This window comes from Amblyomma mixtum, chromosome 6 (genome assembly GCF_055824585.1).
Source record: "Amblyomma mixtum isolate Tamu chromosome 6, ASM5582458v1, whole genome shotgun sequence".
Classification (NCBI taxonomy): domain Eukaryota; kingdom Metazoa; phylum Arthropoda; class Arachnida; order Ixodida; family Ixodidae; genus Amblyomma; species Amblyomma mixtum.
Genome location: NC_143017.1, coordinates 112,661,499 through 112,686,941, shown reverse-complemented (window position 1 = coordinate 112,686,941; position 25,443 = coordinate 112,661,499). Strand labels below are relative to the sequence as shown.

General features: G+C 43.2%; 1 protein-coding gene across 1 annotated transcript in view; it reads left to right on the top strand.

The window, feature by feature from the left end:
- Window positions 1-25,443, top strand: part of LOC149340059 (A disintegrin and metalloproteinase with thrombospondin motifs like) — a 33,666-nt gene that overhangs the window by 1,955 nt on the left and 6,268 nt on the right. The window contains exons 2-8 of the mRNA XM_089551045.1: window positions 6,955-7,118; window positions 7,218-7,307; window positions 13,147-13,279; window positions 18,827-18,951; window positions 19,815-19,889; window positions 19,975-20,102; window positions 22,993-23,042. Coding sequence (XP_089407171.1) covers window positions 6,955-7,118; window positions 7,218-7,307; window positions 13,147-13,279; window positions 18,827-18,951; window positions 19,815-19,889; window positions 19,975-20,102; window positions 22,993-23,042 — 765 coding nt within the window. The remainder of the gene's footprint in view (window positions 1-6,954; window positions 7,119-7,217; window positions 7,308-13,146; window positions 13,280-18,826; window positions 18,952-19,814; window positions 19,890-19,974; window positions 20,103-22,992; window positions 23,043-25,443) is intronic.

Genomic DNA, 25,443 nt, shown 5'->3' with positions numbered 1-25,443 from the left:
TACGATAGCAAACTTTTCTTTAGAAAAAGGTCACTCTGCTCTCCTGCTAAGATTTGACGCACGCATAATTTTTTTTTTACAAGAAATGCCCCGTGGCTTTCACAGAGCGTTGACGTGCCAAGCATACTCAGTCTCAGCAGTAAAATATTTCGAGAGCGTAGAGAGCAGTGAAAATGAAAGATCATTCGGGAGAAAGAATTCTAGCAAATAAATCCCGAGTGCATGCCTTATAGGTGCAAAGTTCACATGTACATCATCAGACTAAAATGGCATCGTGTTAGAGTCTATGCTTTCTCGCATTGTAATAGCGGGCGACTGAGTGAGCAAACTCTCGAAGTTTATCAAATGAGTAACGAGCATGAAGCGACTAGATGGGCGATGGACCAAACATTTTCGCTGCGGCTTAAGGGGATTCCCGAATCTACACTGGAATGCGCGAGCGTAGTCTGGAATACGTTGTATAGCTGGGTCCCACACAGGACGAAATAGACTAAACCTGCTGTGGCACTTCATATAACACCAGGCGATCAGTACTAAGTCATCTCATGTGAAATTCTCGCAGTTCACAATCCTCACTGATTCAGATGCGCTACTTTGAGCGTTGAAAGCAAAACATAGAAAGATAAATTCTCGTTCAAAGTTCTCTGGACATTTTCATGCTCTGTAAACGATACTTCCCCAAGACACGTCATAGTCTCAAATACCCTTGCTGCTGCCAACGTACTGCTCTGTGTACTCCAACAACTTCCGCCACCTATGCTCCGAGCCGAGCATACTTCGCTGATTTTGGAAGCTCTTTCTCGTACGCAGGAAAATAACAGACAAACGGGACAAGAGCAGTTTCACTGGTCATGAATAATGGCGTGCATGTCCATGCCGTCGATTATTGTACTGCCAAGCAAGCCATGTGAAACTTGTGTATGCGCTGCTGTCTTTCGCCAGTTTTCTTCCAACAGCGCATTTATTCAATGTAGCACCTCAAGTAGCCACCGTTCGCCTCACTGGCCGACAGCCAACGATACAAGTAAGCACATAGCACACGAAGGCCAGCTTACCATGAGCAGCTAACCATGAGCGATTCGACACCAGTTTGTGTGACTAGTGCTCACACTTCTAAGGCGAGGTGTGGTTATAATACCGGGTGGTGTACCGGCGTTGAAGTACTCTGATTTTTATAGGCAACCATTGGTGAGTTTTACCAGGCATCACTTTCCTGCAGCTTTGTGCAATATATTGATTTTTTGTCTGTGCCCGTTAAATCTCTCTCAGTCAAAATTTTTTAAAAGCTTCCTACTAGAAACACTAACTTCTTCATTCAATCCTGGAAGACAACTCTTGGCATAGAGGAGGGTAGTGACATTTCTATGCTGACAATGCTTCAACAACTTACTGCGGCCGTCCAGAAAGTTTGAGGTCAGTCATATAGCATCCGCAAAGCATTCCGAACGTTAAACAATAGCAAGCATATATACAAGCAAATTTCCTTCGTTGTTATCGCAGGAAAAAAAAAACTTTTGCTATTCCCATCCAGTTCTCTAGCGAGATCAGTTATGAAAAGCTGCCACCACAAGTAAGAGCAGTACATCTTTGTGCCTGTTTTTCAGTTTCAGTTTAATCACCGCAACAAAAATACAGTGCGCAGGAGAGATATATAGAGCAAGCGGGTAGCAGACACGGCAAGAGCGGAGACAGCGTTCATTGCAGCTCCAATATGATGTTCCTTCTAGCCGTCATGACATGGACGTATTGTTTTCCCTTTTCGTTGAGCCTGAAAGGTAAGTACATATTTCATTACCCTCGTTTCTGTTACCTGATTTATAGGAGAGGAATTTGAACAAGGCATATTTAAGGGTTGGGGAGAGGGGTGGTAAAAAGCGAGCGATATTTTTTCAATGAAGAAAAATTCGCAATAACTAGCACACGTAAATACGTAAATTCACAATATTCCTGAGAAGGAAGGAATTTGGTTTTCGAATATGCTGCGAAATAAGCAGTCACTAAGCATTATTTTTTGCCTGAGCACGAATAAAATTCTTTGATCATTGGAAATTTTCTTAAAATTGCTCATGAACCTACGGTACACACTTACATCATGTAACTTAAATATAAACGCTTTCATTGCCATTGGTAATCCTGTAAAGGCTTTCATAATGCCCCTTTCAAACGAGGTCACTGCGTCGTTACCACGAATAGCAGCTTGAATTGGTGCAGCCGTCTATTGGGCAAACGCTTTGGCGTCGCCGTCATTTGCTCCAATATCAACACACGCACGCACCTACGGGCGTAGCGTATTGGTTAACCAATAATAAAGCAAAAAAAGAAGTGTGAGGCATTCTATTCGTATAGTACTAGACTTTTGAAAAGATGGGTTGTCGTCTTAACGCTGCCAGGTGGCAAATAATTCGGCATGGAAGAATAGGACAAGCATAAATTTAGAGCTGTTGGAAATATAGCTTCAGCTACGCTGTGTTTCATTTTCGGAGATATTATTAGTGCTACTAAAACCTAATGTATTTCTAAAAAATATGAAAAGCTGGTGATACCTGATGAGAACAGGCATTTCGTTCATGTTTATCAATTCAAGGTAACAATATTGTTCACAGTTCAGTAGATGGCAAGAAATAATTGGCTTAAGATATTCTTTATTCTCTGCTATGAAGGAAGCCAACACTCACTGAAACCAAGGAAGGCATAGGGCAATGTTTTTTTTGTTTTGTTTTCATTTGGGATGTTAGTGAGGAACTAGGTTCTGGCAGTGTTGAAGCAACAGGCAGCGTAAGAGGTTTCTCGCACAGCTTCCGCCCTCACCATTCTATCACGTTCCACCTGACACAGGCGGCAGAAAAGGACGTACTACGACCGCCGCTTATGGACGAGGGTGGCGCTGGTGAACACTCTCAAGGTTGGCTGACAGGAAACATAAAAACCACCAAAAGTAGATGACTGGACAGCCGTCGCCGCAGTTCAGTTGGTAGAACACCGTACGCGAAATTCGGAAGTCGTTGGTTCGTTACACACCGGCAGCATGTAGATGTTATGCTTTTCTTCTACTTTTTAATGAATTACATTTCAGATGAAAAGTGATTACACTACTGATTTTCCACCGATTAGCATCGCAAATGAAAAAAAAAAAGATTTCCAATGCTTTCCTTCGTTTTTGGCGACTATTGGCTTCATTCATATACAGGGTGTTTCACCTAAGACTTTCCTCAATTATTGGAAATAGGCATTTTGCGTTAGAAGAGCCCTTTTCGGCGCAGCATTTACAGCGATGGATATACATCAGAATAAATCGAAGACGGGCTAACTAGTGGGCTGTTTAACTATTATTTAAGGATTACCTTTTTAACTATTACTCTTAGGCTTCTTAGTTATTGAGAGGCGTGTAACTTACTGTAAGTATAATCGATATCAGGTTTTAGAATGTCAAAAACGCGATTACCCTTGATGCTACAGCCCAACAAATTTTGGCTTTTTCGACGAGTTACGTGCACTGGAGAGGTTGCTTTCCTGTAAGCTTCTCAAAAGCGCATGTATTATGGCGCGATGTAACTAGAATTTATTTCATCGGTGCGCCGAGGGTAATCGCGCTTTGAAATTCCAAAAACTGACATTAATATTACTTACGGCGGGCTACACGCCTCAATAATTAAGGTGCCTAACAATAATAGTTAAGCCCCGCCGCGGTGGCTCAGTGGTTACGGCGCTCGGCTGCTGACCCGAAAGACGCGCGTTCGATCCCGGCCGCGGCGGCCGAATTTCGATGGAGGCTAAATTCTAGAGGCCCGTGTACTGTGCGATGTCAGTGCACGTTAAAGAACCCCGGGTAGTGGAAATTTCCGGAGACCTTCACTACGGCGTCCCTCATAGCCTGAGTCGCTTTGGGACTTTAAACCCCAATAAACCAAACCAGTAATAGTTAAAAACCTAAATATTCAGTATTAGTTAACCCACTTGCTGGTCAGAACGTCTTAGCTGTATTATGATGTACTACACAGCTGACAATGCTATGCCAAAGAAAGCGCTCTTTTAACTCAAAAAACTTTTTTTTTTTCATTGTAGAGAGTCTTAGGTGACACACCCTGTATATATTAAACCAAGCCCCTCGTTATCCTGCTCTTTTCTTCTCATCAGAAAAGAGGTTACGGAAAGCACTCCAACGCAGAAGCACAGATTCGCGAGACTTTGAGTTATACATTAACGTTGTGAAAACTTTACCGCTTCTAAAAGAAAGCACAGACTGAAGCAAGTGCGATGAAAAATTGATGACGCAAATGACTGACGCAGAAGTGCTAAAGTAGACGTCACTGTAGTCCAACAGGTTTCGGTTAGTGACCCCAATGACTGCTTGTGAATACAAAATCGACTTTTTTTTTAACACAACACGGAGAAGCATCTTCTTTTCTTCTTATCATTGTGCCAATGTCTTCTTTCTTTCCGGCTCCGTTGGTATCGATCACGATGCTTGTTGGATTTAGGATTTATGCAAGAAGCAGGATTGAAGGCAAATAGGATTTCCTTTTTTTTTACTCTTCATTGCTATTGTTTCACAGATATCAAAACCCAAGGCAGACAGAAATATAAGAATTATTTTTATTCATTGAATTATTCACGCCAGTGAACTTTTCTGACTAAATTGGTTGGTTGGTTATTGGGGTTTAACGTCCCGAAGCGACTCAGACTATGAAGGACGCCGCAGTGAAGGGCTCCGGAAATTTCGACCACCTGGGGTTCTTTAACGTGCACTGGCATCGCACAGTACATGGTCCTCCAGAATTTTGCCTCCATCGAAATTCGACCGCCGCGGCCGGGATCGAACCCGCGTCTTTCGGGTCAGCAGCCGAGGACGTAACCACTGAGCCACCGCGGAGGGGCAACTAATTTCCCTATTGCCACCTGAACTAATGGCACATTATAGTTGAAGGGATAACATCGCGCTCAGAGGTACAGGCTGATCCTAGTCTGGAATCTCCAAGTGTTAATATTAAGCACTATGCTCCCCAGTAAAGGCATCCTTACAAGCTTTGTTCCAAAAGAGTCGTTAAGCATTCTTTAAATCACGTCTAGCGTCATCTGATCGCGTGTCACCCGTGTAGCTTACCGTCGTCCGCCTTGGTCGACAGCCATCGATACGAGAAAGCAGATACAACACGAATTCCAGCTAAGCATGAGAATGTTTACGATTTCGACACCAGTTTCAGTGACTTGTGTTCAGACTGCTAGCACATGGTGCAGTTATAGACCAGAAACCAGATCTCTTCTACAGAGCAGTCGTGTTTTACAGCCCTTGGGACGCTGAAAAAAAAATTCGCTGTGGCTTAGCTTGGTTAAGCCCGGTAATTGCGAAAGCAATATCCGTACCTACGCCATGGTACAGCTGGTAGTGAAGCTGGTGGTGGTGCTTGTGGTTAGACTTGTGGTGATGCATCGGTTATACAATCCAATCCAATGCAATCCAATCCAATCCCATCCAATCCATTCCAATTCAATCCAATTCAACCCACTCCACTTCAATCCAATCAAATCAAATCAAATCAAATCCAATCTAATTCAATTCAATCCAATCCAATCCAGTCTAATCCAATCCAATCTAATCTAATCCAGTGTAATGAAATCAAGGTCAAATGAAGGTCAATGGTGGTCACGGCCGCGGCACGGCAAAGGCGTGAAAGTAAGCAGTATTGCTTTCGCAATAAAAGTGGTAGTGGTTTAACGTACTTAAGCCCAGTAGACGTGCGAAAGTATGTGTTCATTCCTCAATTGGAGAAGACACTTAAAGGGCAACTGCAACACTTTTTTGAGAATTTTGCGATATTCAAGGATTCGAATCTATATAGACTGTAGGTAAAGCATGCCAAGCGTTTTTTCACTAGCGTTTAAAATATTGACGTAATCGACGATTGAATTTTGCGCTTCTCCGCAATGCTCTAGAGTAGTGCAGTGAAATTCAGCGTGACGTCACAGAAGGTATGATCTCAAATTACCGCTGTCGTCGGCCACACCCTGCCCTGACTCGTTAGACGCTGCCAAACTACCCTCGGCAGGGTTTGCTTTCGGTGGCGTTGGTTTTTTCCTTTAAAGCAGGCGTTTGTGCGTTGGAAACGTACCGACACCTTCGATTACGTCATCATGCGCCCCCCCCCCCCCCCCCCACACTTGGCATTGTGCGCTGCGGAGAAGCTTGAAGGGCGTCCGGATTTTAATCGGCGATTACTTCACTATTTCCAGTGCTAGCCCAAAAAGATTTCGCATGATTCACCTGCAAGTTTCACGCATTCGACTCTCTTAAGCGCGTTGATGTCTAAAACCTATTCAGTTTCCCTATAAGCTCCGCCTTAAGGTTATGACGCGATAGCCTTAGGGGGCATTGCCCTTACATGCAGAACTGGTAATTATCTACTTAACATTCATAGATTGCGGCCAGTCCTCATACCACTTAACCGCATATTTTAACCGCTGCGTCACTGCACTGGCAGGTGGCTGTTTCTATCTCAGCCACCGGTAAGGACTGTGCGACCCATGTTGCTCTTCTCGAGCAACCTCTCACGAACCATCACAAAAATTTAGCAGCCATCTGCCACCTGCCCCCTACTGGCTACAGCTGGCGCGACGATCCTCCGAACTTACCCGATCGAGCTTCCCCCCATTGGCTACAGCTTGCGCGACGCTGCACAGAACTAACCCGAACTTACCGAGGATCTTGTGTCAGTGCCATCTGATGCCAGAATCATGCTCAATTTACTAGTGGCGCCACAAGTGGGTAAATACTTGGTGGCTTCGGATGCGCGATCCGAACGTGGACATGAAATACGCACGGTCAGCACTTGTTTTAGGAATTGCGTATGAGCTCCTTGTTCTCGTTATGCGGCGCTTCGCATTTTATGAAATAACATGGAGTACGGTGTCGAGATCGTTAACTTGTACTGGTAACCTAGAGTTGTAATTCTTCTACAGGCCGCGGGATTGTGTACCCGATTCTATTAGAACCAAGAGGAGGCAATGGTAGACAAGTCGTTCAAATAAACCAAGATATAACGCTCATCCTTGAAAAAAGTGAAGTGTTTCTGAGCGACTTTCTCTTCACATACCATTCTAATGGTGAGCCAGTACACTGCCTTGTGAGTGCAAAGTAAATTACTGCATGCGTGATTCGAGTCAATTAAGTTAAATATTTCACAAAGAAAGTGAAGAGCTCAAACCTTAACTGATTCATGCAGATGAAAAAAGACCAATATGAGAAAAACTTGTACCATGATGAGCTAAGAATGGTCTCTGTCCTGGTCGACATCGAAAATGGCGTTAAAGTAGTAAGTACCACTTTTTTTATTAAATACCGACACAAAGGCCTGCAGGGCGAATCAAGTATGCATTGTGCTTCTACCACACGTCAATGAAATTGTTTCAACTCTAGACGAAATTTTTTTCCATGGTGCATGACAACGCTAGTACACCCAGTACATTTGCGAATCTAAAAAAAAAAAACAATTTGCAGTAGCCATGATCGACCCCACTTTCGACTTCCACAAGGCGCATAATCTGCGTAGGGACCACCACACTTGCATTCACCTGATTCACCATGATATAGTATACATTGACCACTTCTTACAAAAATCAGATGCTCCAGCAATTCAGTGAGATCAGTCGTTTAGCACCATTCCGCAGGTCACTGAAAACAGAACATAACGCTATGCCTCATCGTTCCAGCGCACAAAAGCCACGGACGCTGGAATTTTACTGGATTTTGTTCCACTGAAAGTAGGCCTTAAATACACTGTGCGGTGCTGGTGACCCCAAGCGCACGAATACATTTCAGGAGCAGGGTAATGATGATTCAAAACAGAAAAAAAAAAGTTTCTTCCGACAACTACGAGCGCTCGTTATGTTACACTTGGGAAAAAAGACATAGGTTATATAAAGTCAAACTTGTCCGTCGCGTCAGCCACGTAAAAAGAAGGAAATATACGCAGATGTGACATAATGAACGTGAGTTCTCGGAAACGTTAGCTCTCTTTTCTTTTTGCTGCTCTGAATGATTACCATCCTCTTGCTGAAGCGTATTCGTGTGCTAGGGGTCATCAGCGTCGCTAAGGGTATATAAAGTTCTATTTTTTCTGGAACAAAATCCAGTCTAAATCCAGGTATGTGGTGTCTACTGCACCTTCGTTCGTGTGTTTTTTTTTTTTCGTGCGCTGGAAACATAAGTCATAGTGCAACAAATTACCAACTACCCCAGCTATGTACGCTTAGAGAATTACGTCTACGCCAGAAGTCTACCCTCAGCGACAATGCACTTGGACCTTAGGGTGACACAGCTTCGACGTCACGTGCAACGAAAACCCTCTAAAAATTTCTTAGGAAGGCGTAGCCAATTATGTGCATTACTTTTTAAAACGGAATAATGTCCTGACGAGTCATCAACCTAGATTTAGGAGGAGCAAGTCGACTGACGCTCAACTTATGCCTAATGTGAATTCTCACGAGTGCATGATGTATCTGGCCAAATTGATGTTCCTATAAGTTGATGTCCCCTCTTGATCTTGTAGAGGGAAATTGGGTTAGTGATAATTGTTTGAGGATGCTTGACGTCTTGCCGATTCGAACTGCTCAATCACACTGCAAGAGGACACTTCTGGAGAGGTTAACTTTTTATAACAATTAAAAGCACAAATGAAGATACAAGCAAGGAGAAAACATATTTACACTTGACTGACTCGACGTGACGAAACCAGCCCTCGGTCCTGCCGAAACAGCTGGTTTTAAACCCTATGTCCCCGCTCTCGGTGGGGAGAATAACCAATCAGGCACTGCACAAACATCCACCCAATAACTTATTGGGGAAAGGAAAACACCACCAATCAACAATTCGGAAAGGATAACACAACCAATCAATGATTAGGGAAAGAAGGTACAAGCACTGTACACATATGTACACTTTCTACCATCACGATTTTGGAGAATTACGCTTTCCTGCTGCGAGCTTCGCGAACACTCTCACTTTCCCATGATGCAGATTATTTCAACGTCCGGTTGACCCCAGTTCAAAGAAAGTCACTTCAACCCATCTGTTCCGCACCGTCGCACCTCATGCCTGCAGCTAGCGTGGCAATATCCTGTTGACCGCGCTTCAAGCTGTCAAAGCACGCCGCTGCAGACATGGGACAAAAGCCATGCACTGTGACACGGCTCCGACTCGCCGCGAGCACATGCACAACAGGGCGCGACCTAATGAACCTGTCCCTGGCGGGAGTTTGACCTTTCCCGTAATCCTCCGCTATCCGGCGCTCCCTTATCCCGCTGGGTAGCGAGTGTGAGTCACCCCCTTCTCTGCAGTTGTGCGGAGGGCGCAAGAGAAAGAACGTAATGGGCAGTCCACTAACGCGAACCGGATGCGTCAAAACAAGGTACAGCACCGCAAACTTCACTCTATATTTTTGTAAAGCGTTCGACACAGTGCCACAAGGAACGTTGCTGTGTAAATTAGAAAAAATTACACTACCATGTAGTATAATTCAGTTCATACAGGCATATCTCAGCAATAAACTCAGTTTGCTGGCATTAGGGGTTGTTCATGTGCTGTTCTATAGGTTGCTTTCAGTGTTGGGGCCACTTTTGTTTTTGTTTTATATTCATAATTTGATTGGTGCAATATATAGTAATGTGCCCGTCAGAATATTTGAGGAAGTTGTTTTACTTTTAAAGACATATCACTTACAAATGATCATACTTTACGGCAAAGTACGTTTGTAAGGGTTGACAATTTCTTCAAGATATAGGGCATAAAGATTAATGCGGAGAAAGCGGTGCTTTTACGGATCGCTAGATAAAAGACTGCCAGCATTTTTTTCTTTTGGCTTCAGGATAGTTCATTTATTGAGCTTGAGTACTCTAAGTACCACGGTGTCCCACAAGCACTCTTACACGGTCTACACACATATTTATAGTTGAGAACTATGGTTTATTCGGCGGAAGCTTAAAACGACTCCGATTTCAACAAAGTTGATTGCGTATATGGCAGTTACTAGGTCCAAACTCGAATGCACAGCAGTAATTTAGGACCGCCATACTGAAAAAGCTATTACTCGATGAGAGCGAGTACACAAAAAAGCCATTCGGTTTATTTTCTCTGAATACAAACGCCATGATTCGTTTGACTAATGATGAAACAGTACGGCATTCGTGCACTAGAAACGAGTAGAAAAATAATCAGGTTAATTTCTTTCAAAAATTCTTGCACGTAAGGTAAATATGCCCTCCCTTGATTGTATAAAGCTATCTTCTGCGCGAGGAACCAAACTCACAATTACTCTTTAGTCCCAATTTTTGCGTGCATGGAAGAATTTAAACACCTTATCTTCCCAAGAACTATCGCAGATTGCAATTTCTTGCCAGTAACAGTGACTGAATCGAATGACTTTGTAAAAAAAGCTTCAAGATAAATTCCTGTAATTTCGTTTGGTTTGTAGTATTTAATTGAGCATGTTTAGCTGTGACTTTTCCCACCTTTTTCATATTTTGTTTATTCTTCGGTTATTGGGCAGTGTGCTTCTGCATTCTAACAGTTATGCTCTTGAGTTCTTGTGACTCTCCTGCATGGGTCAATTTGGCATGCAGTATTTGTAAATAGGTTAGTTCATTTTGATTTGTGGGGTTATGGCTATGAGGAACTACACAGTAGAGGGCTTAGGATAATTGCGACGACCTGGGGTTCTTTAAAGGGACCATGCAAAGAATTCAAAGGTGCTTGTAAATGTTAGAAGTGATGCTCAGAAGCATTGACACCAAGTATGAGTCTTCGGAACTGAGCCGGCAATTTATTATGAATTTTTAAAAACCGTGTTTTTTTAAAATTCGCGGGCCGTTTGGTGTCTTCGTAGGTAGCCATTTTGGAACCAAAATCGGTAAAACAGACGTCACTAGTCCCATGACGTCGGCAGGGTACCACACGCTGTCATTCGCTCGAGCCGCGGCAGCTACGACGTCACGGGCACACTTCCGGTAGCGGTGAAAAGCGTCTGCTCAAGCCGCCGCGCGACCCCCTCGGGCAAGCGCGAGCCAGCTAGGCATTGCCTTCGCGCGTATGGTTTCAATTTACCTCTGCGGTCTCTTTCTGTCGCGAGTTCGGGAGCCAAGAAAGCGCAGAGACCGGAGAGGCGCTGCCGACGCACGCTGCTCCTCGGGAGTGCGACAACCGGAAGTCGTAAACCGAACGTCAGCGAATGACGTATTCATGGGCGGAGCCCAGTCCCGGAGCTGTTTTCTTTATTTTTTTTATGGTGCCCCGCGCGTACGAGTTGAAGGGGGAGAGGAGGAGCGTGATTTTTCATCGTCTATAACTTCGTTGTTATTGATGCTAGCTCAAAAATTCTTGCGCTGGGGTGACGAGTGATGGATTGCCTATCTTTACGTTTTTCGGGTCAGCATCAGGGCATCATAGCCACCGAGCCATCGCAGCGGCTACATTATGTAAATATATAAACAACCTTTTGAGGCTCCACTTGTTGTTTCAATTCAAAATTAAAGCTTTTCCATCTAAATATTATATCCAGGCGTATTCAGACCAAGTTCGTTACTTCTCCAACGCAAAACACCAACCGCTAATTTCTCACAGGTATGCACAAAATTTCACTGAAAGTGTCATGATGAGTAAAATTCCGACATCAAAAGGTTTGGATTTCTAAAATAAGCACCCAAGGTGTCGTAAAGCCGCTGTCTCTTTTAAAGATGCGCCTTACGCTAGAAATTTAAAAAAAATTCAATTATTACTGATGGTGAAATCTGTGTGCTTGAAAATGGCGGATGATGCTTCACCAACCTCACTGTTTTGTGGAATAATATTTACTGCGTTCGCTAGATGGTACAAAGAACAACCCCGGACGCGGCATAAAGGGCGTTAAAATCGCACAAAACAATGAAATCACTTCTAGATGTCACACACACTCACAAAAACCTGAGTTCGCTTCGTGTACAATTGCGCACATTGCGCGTTATAGGGTTAAGTACATTGGTCTCATATAGATCCTGTGAAATTTCTGCGTGTATATGTGTGGGCGTGGTTTTTATTGTGCATGTGCTTGACTACATCTATTGCACCAAAATGTGTAGTACAAGCCAAGTAGACAGCCAGGATACCGACCCCGATAATCCTTGAAGCTCCCCCCCCCCCCCCCCCCCTCTTATCATAGTAACAATATATCCCCTTGAGCCACTTGCGTCTGCTGTTTCTCTAGCCATCTTCAAATGGTTTCTGTCACAAAATTACAGCGAAGCCATTGTGAAGTTATTATGATGGCATTGTGTGCTAGGAGTCAGAGGCGATGACGCCAAACCGCCCGTTGTACTTTAATTTGCAGAGCCTTTGGAAGGTTTACTTTTAGCACATTCAAGCACGAACACAAAGTAATCCAGTGACTCAAGGGTTTAAGCATTCAGTGAATTCAACGACCGCCATTTTCCATAACCAATTCCAGTTTATGCATACCAAATGCAAAACCGATTGTTTTCGGAATTTGATAAACTCTTATACTGAGCCCAGTGTGAGTCAGCATGGTCAGCACAGCTACGCCACTGAAAACCTGAAACTCTCTCATCAGCATTGTTGCATTTAGACAATCACAAGAATAAGTGCACGCGTCGTTAATTTACAGGTACAGGCTAGTTGATTATCTATGACGAACGCTCCGCAAGGCAAAACGCAAGTCACGAACACAGAGACACAGACTCAGAACACAGAAGGAACACAGAAAAGAACAGAGACACGCGACGGTTGACTTCCAAGTGAACATTGAAGATTGAAGTGAAGTGAAGATTGAAGAGTGAAGATTGAGAGTGAAAGAGGGATTTTTTTAAAAAACGAGTTATAAGCTGCACTGCGTGTAGTCTTTGTGATTTGTTCTGTTGTTTTAGGCAACGAGAAGCAACTTAGAGTATAAGATTGTCTTTTTTATTATTAAAATTCTGTTGAAAGTCAGCACTTGTGTGCCTCTATCATTCATGTCGTCCCCTACGTGTAGCGCTGCAGAAAGCTCGCCTACATCTGATTCTGCCGCCTTTGTATAACAGCCCAATTTCTCATAATATAACGACATGTGTACGTGTTTAACAGTGATTTCGATTTGTTCTTTTGTTTCCTATACTGCTGACTTTCAGGAAGGAGTGCTTAGTGACACACTGCGCATAAAGCCTCTGGCCACAATGAGCAGATCAGATGACGGGCGAATCCCTCATGCGCTCTATGATATTGAACTTCCCCCCACAACAAAAGAGGAGAGTAAACAATACAGTAAGTGTTCTTTTTGTCTGGATTTCCAGCATATTTAGATTTAAAGGATTTTTGATAGTGAAATGAAATTTGCAGTAGGATTCACTTCTGCTGAATCCGAAAGAAAGAGAGAGAGTCGGAGAGGTAAAGACAAAGCAGTGCCCCGCGACTCAGCGCAGGGGACTCACGAGCAGCGTTACCCCTACGCCTTAACCAGCCTGTCAAGGGGGGATTTATTGTAGTAACGTCCTTAATAATAACATATGAGTAATAACGTCCTTAAAAGCAGTTAAGACTGATTCAGGGCGAAAAGTCTGGCACGTTCGTAATGGCTCATGGCGGGTACATTAGCGAGATAAAAAAACGTATGAAATGCACACACGAAAGCGCTGATCGTGCGTGCCTTTCTTTCCTTTTTTTTTTTTGCGCTACCGCACCCATTAGGTCTGAATTGTACGAAGATGCCATTTACCGCCATCTAGCAAGCTGCATATCTTCTAATTGTTACGTGGTTTTAAAGTGCGGAGACTTTTTAAAGATTTCTGCTCGAAAACAGCGGACAAGAAATCTCGGAAAGCAGCTATCAGGTGCTTTCTGCATTAGAAACCAATGTTCCATACAAGCTTGCAAAGCGTGTTTTTCAGAAATAAAGAAACAGATTTCTTTTCACGACTGTCATATTCGATTTAAGTTCGCAGTATTTGAACCATATAGCTTACAGATAAGCAAACAAGCATAATTAAATCATCAGTAACAATTTACACCATGTCTATTTAAGAGCAGCAGTGCTTGGAATTACACAAACACAGTTGCGGAAGACAGAAAAGAATGGCGCATCAGCCGGGCGAAATGTAAGCCACGTACACGTGCCCAGCGCTGCCGTTTAAGCAAAAGCTAATTAGATTTCTCTCTCACTGCACTCTTGCGGATACAAAAGCCATCTCTGCATCGAGCTCTGTTAGCTGGTAGCATATCATGCTCTTATGATACTACCATCAAAAATCAGCTGAAATGCTTAAAAAAAACTTTGAGCTTAACGACGCCACAGGCTCTTATAAAACTCGTATTATGAAGCTCACATAGTGATCAAGACTAGGCAAAATGCTGATTTTGCTGGAGTTCTACTAAGGTCACGTAGGAACCAAAGCTGCCTACTCTAATGTCCATTTAATCTACTGGCAATAGCGCAATGGAATTCAATTCCAATTGGCACTTCTTTTAACTTTCAGGGGGCTCTCATTATTCGCGAAGTAAACACAAAAAGGGCTGTGCAACCTAACTTAATTTTTCTGTGAAGTCACTCTTCAATTTCTATTTACATACACCGTAATCGCTGTAGAAGTCTCCCATGCTCTTTTTTTTCTGCTTTGTCGGTCGTTATTATTCTTCTCACCCCACCAGACTACGCAGCGTCTCCTGTAACCCATCGCTAATCACACATCATCACTTCATCATCATCATCATCATCATCATCAGCCTGACTACGCCCACCGCAGGGCAAAGGCCTCTCCCGCGTCTCTCCAATTAACCCTGTCCTCTGCCAGCTGCGGCTACCGTATCCCCGCAAACTTCTTAATCTCAACCGCCCACCTATCTGACGCCCCCTGCTACGCTTCCCTTTTATTGGCATCCACTCCGTTGCCCTTAAGAACCAGCGGTGATCTTTCCTTCGCATTCATGCCCTGCCCAAGCCCATTTCTTCCTCTTGATTTCGACTACGATATGACTGACACGCTACGCTTTTTTATGACATATTATTTCCTGTGCTTGCACTGATTTTCACTATGTAATAAAATCCATTTCAGGAAGGAGATACCATGCAGCCGACGAAAATTCTTCAAGCCACCAAAATTTCAGTGCGGAGAGTCGAGAGGCCCAGCAGGCTTCAGGTTGGATGCTACATTTCTTCTGGTTTAGGGTGCTAAGTGAATTCAAGTAAAGGCCATGAGAAAAGTCGCCGGGAATCTCAGAGACCTCGTCAACTCAGTGTGACCGAGCCACTAGCACGTATAGAGCAATCCTTACGACTTTACATTACGTTGTTTCATTCTGAAAGTATTCAATGAACGCTTCATGTGCTGTTGCTATGCAAGCAGACTACGAACAAAGATCAACAAAACAGCACAGGCCAAGTTCGCATTCGTTGACCCAAAGCGCCGTTCACGACACTTAAACTTTCTGCATTACATGTCGTAATGAAGACGAAGCGATTCATGTATCTAATCCTAAAGGCGAAAGACTCGCGATTCACCCAGTGGTGTTGACATATGAGGCCGACTCTCCGCAAATTTAAGCATTCCCTCCTCTTCCCTCCCTTCCTCCTAGCAGTTAACTCAAACATCATTTTGTAGCATAAAATACTTCAGATTATATGGGGTGCGTCCATTGTCTAAGAGAACGACCATAAAAGCGTTTTAATGCATTTAAAACAAATTAATAACCGCGATTGAGTCTTCTTCATTTTATTTTTGATTCTTGATGCAAAAATTAACTCCAAAGTAGCACCACTGAACAACTATGTCCACCAAGTAGTAAATTGCGCTGCGTTCTATGATTATCGCACTTCTGAAAATTAATTTCTAAAACATTTTTAAAGCGCACTTTGTCAGTTTAGCAAAGTAGGGTTTTGTGTTTTCGCTCGAGTCCTCATGTTTTCTCATTCAATTCCTTGTAAGTGTTCTGTGTTTTAATGCCTGGCTAAGGGATATTTGCGTTTTCATGTTCAGTGTCAAGGAGTAATCTTCTGATGGGTACCGGTCCCACCGCGCCCAATTATTTCTCGGCCTCAGATACTTTCAACTTGCCTGAATTTTGGCTGAAATGCGGCTAATGAAGTTCATTATTTCGTTAAATTTCAGCGCCCATCACCGTCTGGACAGGTCCGTTAAGACAGGAAAAACAGGAGCAAAAGAAGTTTCGGCGCTTACTACTTGAAACATTTTAGATTATGCTCATCCTGAAGGCTAAAACAATATTCTGTGCAGGCAGTTAATATCGTAAGGAAAAATAGTAACTTTCTGTCCCGAATCTAACATGAATTCTCCCGCACTTGTCGTAAGAAAATTAAGCTAGGCTCTTCATGGGGGTCCTCAGAAAGGTCCGTTGTAGCGACCACAGAATGGTAAGGTCTCTTATTAGCTTAGATTTGAAAAGATAACGGAGGAAATTAGTGAAGCGGAAGTCCATTAACGAGTTAGCATTAAGAAGGAAAGTAGAAGAATTCAGGATTTTGCTGCAGAACAGATTTTCCGCTTTAACTGAAGATGACGACTGTGATGTTTAAGCAATGAACGATCGTCTCACAGATATCATTACGGAGTGCGCCGTAGAAATAGGCAGTAGGATGGTTCGACAGGATACCGGGAAGCTATCTCAGGAGACTAAAGATCTGATTAAGAAACGGCAAAGCATGAGGACGTCTAATACCACAGACAGAATAGAACTAGTAGAGCTGTCGAAGTTAATAAATAAGCGGGAGATTGCCGACATCAGGAAGTTTAGCATGGAGAAAATCGAGCATGCTCGCTCTAAAGAGCGGAGGTAACCTAAAAGCAGTGAAGAGAAAACTAGGCGTAAGTAAAAACCAGATGTAAGCTATAAGAGACAAAAGGGCAACGTCATTTCCAATATGGATAAGATAGTTAAAGTAGCCGAAGAGTTTTACACAAATATCTACGGTATCAATTGCAATCAGAATGTTACTGAGAGAGGCAGTAGAGCACACCAATGGGACATCCCGCCAGTAACGAGCCTTAGGAGCAATGCAAAAGGGGAAAGCAGCTGGTGAGGATCAGATAACTGTAGATTTGTTGAAGGTTGGAGGAGAGATTGTGCTCGAAAAACTAGCCACCCTGCATACGCAATGCCTTGTGACCTCGAGCGTACCTGGAGCGTGGAAAAACGCTAACATTATCTTAATTCATAAGAAAAGAGACGTCGAGGACTTGAAGAATTACGGACCGATCAGCTTATTGTCTGTAATCGCTAATAGGGTCGGGACAACCTTAGTCTTCAATCAACCAAATGATCAGGCAGGCTTTCGTAAAGGATACTTGACAATAGACCACATTCATGCTATCATTCAGTTGATAGAGAAATGCGCCGAAGATAACCAGTCCCTGTATATAGCGTTCATTTATTACGAAAAAGCATTCGACTCAGTAGAAACGTCAGCAGTCATGCTGGCATTGCGGAATCAGGGTGTAGAAGAGTGTTATGTGAAAATATTGGAAGATATTTATAACGATTCCACGGCTACCGTAGTTCTCCATAAAGTCAGCAATAAAATTCCAATAAGGAAATGTGTCAGGCAGGCAGACATGATCTTGCCTATGCTATTCACTGCCTGTTTACAGGAGGTATTCCGGGGCCTGAAAACAGTTGGGGATAAGAGTTAATGGAGGATACCTAAGTAATCTGCGATTTGCTGATGACATTGCCTTGCACTCAGGACATAAACTGCAAAACATGATCAATGAATTAGACAGGCAGAGCAGAACGGTGGGGCTAAAAATTAACATGCAGAAAACCAAAGTAAAAATTCAGGAGCACTTTGGCTCTCTAAAGTGCTGCAAGGCGAAAGCGTTTCCTGGCGCACTGTTTGTTTGTTTTTTTCGTATTTTGTTTTTATTTTTATTTTTGCTCCTTTCCTTATTTTTTTATTTTCATGTTATTTCTATTTTACTTTTTATTTTGTTTATTTTCTTATTTTAATTTATTTTTTATATAAAGGACAACTATAAGCTAAGGACAACGCAGCGAGCTATGGAAAGAAAAATGATTGGTGTAACGTTAAGAGATCGGAAGCGGGAGGAGTGGGTGAGAGAACAAACGCGGGTTAATGACATCATAGTCGAAATCAAGAGGGAGAAGTAGGCTTGGGCAGTGCATGTAATGCGAAGGCAAGATAACCGCTGTTCCTAAAGGGTAACGGAGTGGATACCAAGAGACGGCAAGCGTAGCAGGGGGCGGCAGAAAGTTAGGTGGGCGGATGAGATTAAGAAATGTGCAACAATACGGTGGCCGCAACTGGCGAAGGACAGGGTTAATTGGAGAGACATGGGAGAAGCCTTTGCCCTGCAGTGGGCGTAGTCAGGCTGACGATGATGATGATGATTAGAAATTTACGTTTCTGTGTGTTTATTTCACTGCTGGAACCTCAGATTCTAACACATGCACCTCAACAACATGAGCTTCTGGAGGCACTCGTTCTACTTTCCTTCATTACGAGGCAAAAATATGGCATCAGTCTCTTAAAAAAATGAACACAACTACAAATTCCGCACCATAATTCATTACACCATGTATAATTCACACAACAGGATGAAAGCGAACTGCACTGTAAAGATTCTATGCTTAAAATTTACATGCACGAACCAAAATTTATCGAGGATACATTTTTTAATTTCAAGTTATGTTGCCAATATATATTTGTCTCACTGCGACAGCACCAAATCTAACCCGAGCCATTTTCGCTAAGACGAATGAAACGGAATTTTCGGTTAATGTGATCACTATGAAGGATTTGATAAGCACATTTCCTTATGTATAGCTTCTTCTTCCTCATAGGCAATGGAAGCCTACCCAAAGTTATCTTCCCTGAAATTTATATCGTAGTAGATACAATGTTTGCGAGCGTATTTTGGTGGGATGAACTGGCTATAACGTCATACCTTGCAGTATTCCTAAATGCGGTAAGTATCCTACATATTCTTTTACTGTGAATAAGTGATTAAAATTTATCCGCATTGTTCGTCCCGCGCGTGACGTTATCACCTTAAGCCTTTGTCAGGACAGTCATTATCCTTCCATAATAACTGCATTGGCTCTCTGATATCATTTCACGCTACTGCCGGTTAAGACGACAGATGAGTGTTACGAACGAGAAGGAACGCTATGGATTAATAAAAACATACGCAGCGACTGAAAACAACTCGTCGTACAGTAAATGATGTGAGTTTTTATTATTGCCACGATACATATCAATTCGAGAAACTTTATTTCTGTCGTCCAGTGTTTCAAAAAAACAAGCAATTTATCGAAAAGTTTCACATCAATTAATAAAAAGTAAGGGTTATTTAGTTTTCATATCATTTCATGGCCACTGCCATTGAAAAAGTACCGTGTAGCATGCATATGCACTTTCGTCGGCCGGTAGTGAGATATTTACTCCGCCTTTCCTTTTTTCATAGCAAATTATCACAAAAAGCGTGGAGGAGACCAGGATTGTAGGAGGCTGGTGACCGACTTGCCTTGCTCGACCGGTAGTAAAACTGATAGGATAAAACAAGGTCGTCCTGGAAGGTGCTTGTATTATTCTCAGTGACATAAGGTTGTGACTCTGGTTAGAGACCGGAAAGGCACCATTGTGTCGTTCGCGTTAAAGTCCAGTTTCTCTGTGCCGAAGTCCTCTCGCGTTTTTGTGCAGGGTGAAAACTGATCCGTCGTGTAGGTTTCTGATTCCCGCTCCTTGCGCGAGAGGTTTTTACTTCTATAAAAGATACTGCTGTAAAGTGCGGCGTCATTTTATAAAATTTTACGCGTGCTTGTCTAACAGGTGAACCTACGCTTCAAGGCTCTCCGGCATCCCAAAATCAGGCTGAGATTAGTGGGAATCACGGTGTCGACGGAGGTATAAATTACTTTGGGCATCAAGAAATGCTCGATTAACTCTTGCGACCGCGCTGATAACCGACAAGTAAATTTTCTTTCTTTAGAACGAACCATATTTGGCTAAGTTAAGCAGTGGCCATATATTGGATGCAGAGACACTGCAGAATTTCAAAACTTATTACAAGGGAAGGATAGAATATCAGAACTCGGACCTGCTATATTTATTGACCGGGTAAGTAAACGTCATGATCATTGCCCGCTGATAATTATAAAGGATTCAAGCTGTGAAAAGGCAATGGGTTATTGAGAATGCACAACAAATGTACTGAATAAGTGAAAAAGAAGTCTCACTTCACTCAGGTGAAATCCCTAGCCATATTACAATCAAGACATTGCGCTTAAAACCTCCATGAGAAACTGTGCACTATGACGTGGAGCTATGATTTCCGGTGAATGCTTGGCATTCATGATGTTACCGCGCCACGTAATCGTGCATAGATTCTCCTAATTTGCATTTCGCATTTCAGGCTTAATTTATTCGGCATTTTTTGCAAGAAAGAACTGTAGGACAAGAGTTGCTATTGTAGTTAAACTAGGCCTCTGTCCCTATTTCTTCTTGGCAAACTGGTAGCACCAAATATTCGTTTTAAATGGCTCAAAGTGTTCAAAGCTACACGCATACTGAAGTGATACACGTACTCAAGTACAGTGGTGAGCACGCTTGTCTAGAGCACTCGAGCAGTGGTACACGCGGAAAAAGAAGCGAAATTTCTAAGCAGGTACTGAGTTTCATGGACAAAAAAAAATCGCGCTCGAGCGCCGCAGGATATATATATATATATATATATATATATATATATATATATATATATATATATATATATATATATATATATATATATATATATATATATATATATATATACAAACCACGCAGGCACAACCACCTTGCTTTAACAAAAATCTGCATTCAAATTGAATTTAATATGCGCGTCAGCGCATCTTACCTTACAGTTAACTCAGTTACCCTGACTGATCATCGGTTACGTTTTCCAGGCTGCGCGTTCCACGAAATTCTATTTCCTCCTCTATTTCCGCTAAGATATTACTCAGCAAGCTTGTACTCTGTTTCACTCTTCTCTCTACTATGCCCCTTACCGTTGCCCCTATCCCTTCCCTTTCCGGTATGCGTTGCGCTCTTCTCAATTTAATTTCGCCTTTTCGTTAGCCTCCAGCTTTCGGCTCCACAAGTGAGAAAAGGACAAGATGCTAGCAGCCAGAGATGGTGCGATGCCAGAACATTCGCGAGGCCGAAATTGGAGCTAAAAGAAGCAACTGGTTGCGCAACGCACGCGCTCCAGCTGCAGTTCTCCTAGTGTAATGGCCGACGACGAAGCTCTCGTCCACACCATGCTATCACCGTCGACGCGCTCTTCACCATCGCTGCAGAGAATCCTCTGTCGTGTGCTAAAGCAATGAGGAAAATAAATTGCAAAAAAAAAAGATAGGCAGGGTTTAACCATCCTTATACCTAACGGTCGAGCGATAGCTCTGGCACTGCCGGACAAACTGTCCCGACTCCTCTTCGTTCACGTTTGATGAGGCAGGCGTGGCTGCGCGGCGTTGTATACGTGCCATACGTTAACGACAAGTCACGTGATTTGACAGTAGTACCACCTCGAAGAAACTCATTTAAGGTGAAATGTGAAAGGCCAAGGGTCAAAGGACAAGCCACTATGGTGGCCATGAGACACCATGGTGTGTCTTTAGTGCACGTGGTACACCATAGGGTTCTAACTTGGGTAAACCTATTATAGTGCGAAAGCATTTCTAAGTAGCCAAGGTCAACTTTTGGCAATGGCCCGAGCCAAATTTGAAGGTCGCCATGATGTCGGGCATGATCAGTTAGGGTTGGACGTCGATTCTGGTTCAAGTCGGTCGAGGTCAAATTTCGGGGTGGCCCGGATAAAATTTTTGGAAATAACCTGGGCCAGATTAGGAGCTCGCTATCGTGTCCGGCACGGTCAATTATGGTTGTACATCTCACGTTTAACTTAAGGCTGTTGCTAAGCGGCTTATCAGTGTCAGTGAGGGATCGCACAGGCAGGGAGATCGACTTTTGCATCTAGCACAGCTATCACTCTAAAATGCTGTATTTACTGTGCTGCGTACATAGAACAGCAAGGCACTTCTGTGTTTAGCTGCTCTGCGATATACTGTAGCTGCTCTACGCTACGTAAGCGCTGAAGCAACACAGCACAACGAGAAGTAAGTCGGCTCTCACCGGAAATTTATGCGCTCAGCAGCGAACCTTAGCTCTGCCTGTTTTCGCTATTGTAGTTCCTTATAAGGTCCTATAGGGTGTCTCAGTTTTAGCGCATTAACTGAGCAGCATGTATAGTGACGAAAAAAAGCTTGCGGTATGCAAGTTGCAGAGAAAACAGAATATATTTCTGCGCTGTTAGGAGAAGGAGGTAAATGAAAATCATAGATGCTTGAGGCGATATGTATGCTCCATCCGGCGGAGTTAATATCAACTGATTTGCTAGCCAGACAGAGCAGAGATGAATACTTTGCCGCGAATCCGAATCCCACAAACTTTTATCCAGGGCTATACAACGAAATAGACCACACTGCCGTTTTGTTTGATATACCGGCACAGAAAACACAGCTGGTCTTATATACGCGCTAAAGACAGTCACTTGAGAGATTTTTATTAAAATAAACTGACATGTACTTTCCGGATGAAGCCACATTTTTTTCTTTTAACTTCTTCATTTTTGCTGCATCCATGGAGCCACCATAGACAACCAAATATTGCAGGGGCCTGAAGGTCGAAAAATTCAGTGTAAAAAGGACTGGAACGCTTGGGGAGGAAGCATGCGCAATTCATGATGATTATTTGTTTGTCGGTTGCTACAACAGTGTGCGAAAAATCTCTTCAGCGAAGCATAATGATGTTAAATGACCATGTTGAAGAAATTGCTTCCTGGGAAAATTGAGACCCTGTTAAGATGCAATTTCAATTATAATGATTAAATACTGTGTCAACCACGGCCCATTATTCGTCAGTATATTTCTTATGCGCACATTAACAAGTGTGTACACATCCTATATTTCAGACGTGACATGGCTTTCTACAACGGCGATGTACTTGAAACATGGGTTGGAGGTACGCTGGTTTTTCTTTAACGAAAGCCTATACTTTTAATATGCTACAGCACAGCAAATTGAGCAAATTAGTAGTACTCTTGCATAGACACTAGTAGCATCCTAAACAGGCAGAGTACTATTCCTCATCTTAAAGCAGCGCGAAAAACAGGACGTAGTGTAAGAAACAAGAGACGACACGAGCGCAATCTAACAGCTGGATTTTATTTCAATAAGGGTTAGATATATACACACCAAACAGAACGACAAAACACATCGTGATGGCCCCTAAAGAAACTCGTACGCGCATGCAGCGGGAGGCTTAACGCCTCATCTTAACAAAGCCATCCAGCAATTTTAGACATGACAAGCACCTGCTAACACCCTGTCACCACACATTCCCCGAGAGCGCCAATCTCCTTTACCACGAGATTGATAGAAGGCGAGATGACACATGTTTCTGACTCCTGCCTTAAGAGAAACGCCTCAACTAACTCCCTGCAGGTCATACCTGGGTGACTGAACAGGATATTTGTCCTGTCCAAATGGGGGAAACAATTTTTACACTTCCGGCAGTGCACAGCAAGGTTCGATGAAACTGCCCCTTTCACTGACCTGCAGTGTTCAAACAGCCACTCGTTTATACAGCGGCCTGTCTGGCCGATGTACGTCTTGCCCCAGGAAAGCGGTATAAAATAAACCACTCCAGTGTCGCAATCGACGAGCGGTTTTATTTTTGTGAGAAACTGTGCATCCATTCCTCGCTTGGTTATCCCGCCACTCGAGCCACTTCCGTACCGCACTCCATACTCTGCTCAGCTTATTCTTAGCTGTGACCTCGACCCTACCTACTTCAACCGGTGTGACATTCCATGTACAGCCTTTGTCAAAAGTTTGGAGCCCAGGGGGTTTGCTTTTGAGCCACACTGTGCCGTTCTTAATGGATCTCAAGCGCTCCAAATTTCCTGGACATGAGAAGATTTCTGGTACTGAGGTAGGACTTTCATGAATGCGCCTGGAGTCCCAATATAAAGCTTAGAAGTGAACCCCCTGGGCTCTAAACTTTTGACAAAGACTGTACGTACGGAATCCCCACGGTTCTTGTAAGCGCGCCGTCTTCTTCTTTTGCGAGACTATCGCCCCTAGTCAGTATCCACTCCGATATTTGAGCCAGAGCCACGTCCGGAAAACCAGCGTCCCTAAGCTTCTGAACCTGGCCCTGGAAGATAGTCCCAACCCTATGGGAGCACGATTTCCGCAATGAAGCCTGCGGACATGCATTCGCTATTCCCGCCTTGACCAACCTAGAGTGCGCTGAATTGTAACCGAGGAACGGCTTAGCTGTTCTTGGGTTATATTCCCAACATTTTCCTGTCTCAAGACAATTGACTTTCAAGTCAAGGAACTGAATAGAACAGGAGTCTGGTAATTCAAACGTGAAACACAGACCCTGGCTCCTCTCTATGAAAATCTTAATGACATCCTTACGTCTGTGTTTCGCGCGGCTTTAAGATGCATCCGTTCCAACTTGCCCAGTTTGTTCTCGTACTATTCCTGCTGAGAATGGGGCTGAGCATAGAGCGAGAGAGAAGTTCTTTAACGAAAGGCAGAACAATTACAAAGCTTTGAAACAGTGCTGATATGCTACTCCGCGTTGAGGGAGGTTTAAGGAGAGAAAAGCGGAAAGAGAAGGCTGCAGGTAATAAAGAAGTAAAATAACAAAACAAAAAATACTCAGTAGCGTACTTTCCGAACTCCGTATCGTTTTCGGTATTAGGCAAACTTACACCCGTAACATTTTGGTCAGTAAACCAAGTTTACATTTGTCGGAAAATTTGGCGCACGTGTTTAAGATCATAGGAGCCTATAGTGTTGGTTGGATTCGCCAGTGTCCATCAGCGCAACATATTCGGTTCTTGAGGCCATAGACATTGACCATGAGCCTTGATAGCATGTTTTGACGGAATGCATTAGAACGGCATAGCGCAAGAAAACAGCGAGTAAAACAAAGGTACATAAACAAATAGACGCATATGAGCGCTGCCTAGCAAATTAAAATATTTATTTTAAAACAGAGCGTATAAAAAGGCAGTAGGAAGAGGTTGAACAGAGATGGCTTGCTGCGTTGGGAATCACTAAAGTCGCAATGTAAAAGGATTACAAATGAAAGCGCAAAGATAAAATAGAAAAGACACGACGCTGTAAAGAGCCATGGCAGGTAAAAAAACTTGAAAACAAGTATGAACAGAGAAAAAAAGGCATAACACGGGGCCAAAAGGCCCGGTAAAAGAGTTTAAATTGTACAGGCACAAAGGAGAATAAAAAAATTGGAGCCGACACTTATACTCCACCTTAAGGGTTTGACACGATAGCATTAATGAGTTAACGCACGTTTATGCGCATTTGGTCATTCTGTACTTAAC